Source organism: Nematolebias whitei, chromosome 21, assembly GCF_014905685.2.
Source record: "Nematolebias whitei isolate Nwh7 chromosome 21, NemWhi1, whole genome shotgun sequence".
Taxonomy (NCBI): domain Eukaryota; kingdom Metazoa; phylum Chordata; class Actinopteri; order Cyprinodontiformes; family Rivulidae; genus Nematolebias; species Nematolebias whitei.
Genome location: NC_056518.1, coordinates 32,989,884 through 32,992,849, shown reverse-complemented (window position 1 = coordinate 32,992,849; position 2,966 = coordinate 32,989,884). Strand labels below are relative to the sequence as shown.

At 55.0% G+C, this 2,966-nt stretch overlaps 1 protein-coding gene across 1 annotated transcript in view; it reads right to left on the bottom strand.

The window, feature by feature from the left end:
- The window catches only part of foxo3a (forkhead box O3A), a 12,460-nt gene extending 10,489 nt beyond the window's left edge, over positions 1 to 1,971 (bottom strand). Inside the window, exon 1 of the mRNA XM_037695550.1 lies at positions 1,211 to 1,971. Within this exon, the coding sequence (XP_037551478.1) occupies positions 1,211 to 1,759 (549 nt within the window). The 5' untranslated portion in view covers positions 1,760 to 1,971. The remainder of the gene's footprint in view (positions 1 to 1,210) is intronic.
- Between the last annotated feature and the right edge of the window lie 995 nt (positions 1,972 to 2,966).

Below are 2,966 nucleotides of genomic sequence, written 5' to 3'. Positions count from 1 at the left end.
CCACGCTGCTAACAGGACCACGCTGCTAACGGAACCACGCTGCTAACGGAACCACGTTGCTAACAGGACCACGCTGCTAACAGAACCACTCTGCTAACAGTGTCATGCTGCTAACAGAACCACTCTGCTAACAGTGTCATGCTGCTAACAGGACCACACTGCTAACAGGACCACACTGCTAACAGGACCACGCTGCTAACAGAACCACGCTGCTAACAGGACCACGCAGCTAACAGGACAAAAAAAATGACATTTTGCTGTTGTTGGATGTAACTGGAACCCCGTGTACACAATTTCATTCCACCTCATGTACCACATGTGATGTGAATGACTGTAAAGATCCTTGAACTACACACCTGTTTCATTGTTGTCCACGGTCGAAGGTGGTGAGTCTGTTATCAAAGTATCTCATGGACCACTGGACGATGTTAATTCAGCTCTTAAACTGTAAATGAACAAACTTCAGGAAACAAAGTAACAGTCAGTTTTACAGATCTTGATCTGAAATTTGACTGTGGTAGTAGCCCATGGTCATCCCCAACATTTAGTCCGAGCACTAACTGAATGAACTGATTTACATGGTTGGACCAAATTTGTTGTGGACAAAAAAAAAAGAAGGAGACAGAACTGGAAGTGTCAGAAATGAAGATGTTGAGGTTCTCCTTAGGAGAGACAAGGATGGAGAAGATCAGGAATGAGATCATCAGAGGTACAGCACAGGTTGAAGAACTGGGAGATGAAGTTAGAGAGGACACACTGAGATGGTTTGGACATGTCCAGAGGAGGGACAGTGGTTTGGACATGTCCAGAGGAGGGACAGTGGTTTGGACATGTCCAGAGGAGGGACAGTGGTTTGAACATGTCCAGAGGAGGGACAGTGGTTTGAACAGTCCAGAGGAGGGACAGTGGGTATATTGTTTGAGAGGACATGGAGGTAGTTGGAGTGAGGACAGAGGACACAGAGGACAGAGTGAGATGGAAGACTCAATGAGGAGACACTGAAGGAACAGACAAAAGCAGAAAGTCAAAATGGCTGGGGTGGAAGACGGCGGGCGACAGGCATTGAAGGCGGTGTTAGGCCTTTAACTGTAATGAGCTTCAGATGAGCTCATTTTTCACAAACACGCTTGTGTGTGTGCGTGTGTGTGTGCGTGCGTGTGTCCAGCACCACAGTGTGGTCCTTGTTGAGGACAGCCCGTCACGTGCTCACCTTCCAGCCTGCAGAGCTGTTGCTGTCTCCTTTGTCCTTGAAGTACGGCACGGACCGGACCATCCAGTCGTAGATCTGGGACAGGGTCAGCCTCTGGTCCGCGGAGCTCTCGATGGCCTGCGTGATCAGGTCCGCGTACGAGTAGTTGCCCCACGCGTTCCTGCGGGAGGACGACTTCCTCAGCTGCTGGGGGGCGGAGGCGCCCTGGGCCGCGCCGGGGGGCAGCGCGGAGGAGGACGGGGAGCCGTCGGAGGCCTCCTCCCTGCAGGGTCCGCGCAGGACCTCCACGGGCTGGGACACGCACGGCTCCGTCCGCGCAGAGGAGCCGCCGGCCGCCTGCGCGCCGCCGCTGTCCGCGCTCCCGCCCTCGTCGTCCTCCTCTTCGGGGATCGCGTCCGTGTCCCCGGGCTTCCCCCCACCGGACTCCGGACGGGGCAGGGGCCAGGTGCAGGACCGCGGCCGCTTCTGGGGCTCGAAGTCCGGATCTATGTCGACGTTGGGGGGCGAGCCGCCCCCGGGGCGCGGAGCCTCCGCCATGGAGCTGAACATTAAATCATCCAGGTCCGTCAGCGCGTGCACCCTTCAGTTTATTAATAGGCAGCCTGCAGCCCGGTCCCAGCGCGCGTCCGTCCGTCGGTCCGCAGCAAGCACAGAACCGTGTCCTGTCGTCGCGCACGGCAGCCCACACCCTCACCAACACGCGCTGGAGCTGGACTAAACGTGGAGTCTTAAAGGGATCCAAACGGCGTTCCCTCACATGCGCGCGCGTCCCGGACCTCGGTCCTAGATTTAAAAACCTGGCTCCATCACTGCGCGCGCAGCTGCCATCTTGACCATCTTCTCCCCCAGAACAAGTCTCTAATCCGCCGCAGCGCCCGCGCGGCCAGCTGCTCTCCAGACGCACCGAGGCGGAGACGAGCAGGGGGGCTCCTCCGAACCGGGCCGAACCGGACGCTCGAACCCGCCCTACGCAGAGCCGAGGAGTCCTGACGTGAAGCAGCCCGGCATGTTGAGCCAGGCAGCGCGCGCTCCGCGGCCAGCGGCTTCATCCAGGCTGCAGCTGCGGCGCAGGCTGACCCCAACTAGAACACACAAAAAGCTGCGAGCCAGAGAAGAAAAGCGCTCGTGCCCCCACCCCCCGCGCGCGCTGAAATTAAAGGGACAGTGCGGAGAAATCCGCTGGACGGTGACGTCATCTTTAAATTCACCACCGGCCTCTAACAAAAAGGAACTCTGTCCCTAAAGTTATATTTTTATCTGATAAAGCACCTCCAACTAAATACAATTTATGAATTTGTCAAACAGTTCTTACATTATTTAATGTTTGTTTTCCCCCATGTCTGTTAGCAAAATATCTGACCCAGTGGGGTTAATTAAACTTTCTTTTAGCTTAACCCTATCCAAGATGGCCACCACAGCCGAGTGACCTTATCCAACACAAGCGCAGCTCTGACGCAGTTTGACGTGTATGGAGCTAAATTAGGTGTGGTGGTAGCTGAGAGTCATCCCATCTCTGCCATAGAGCGGCCATCTGTACCTTTAATCATGAACTGGTTGAACTGGGACTGGTTCTGCATCAAAGGAAAAGGGGCAGGTGGTTGAGCATTAATAACATGAACCAGAGAAGAAACATCTGATTCAGAGGAACTTCGTGTTTTTCAGTGCCTTCAGAAACTCTAGGATCTTTGGGTCTGTGGTGAAGAGTGCAGGTTTCTCCACAGCTGTCTGTGTGACGGTGCGGCAGCGTCCGAGCAGC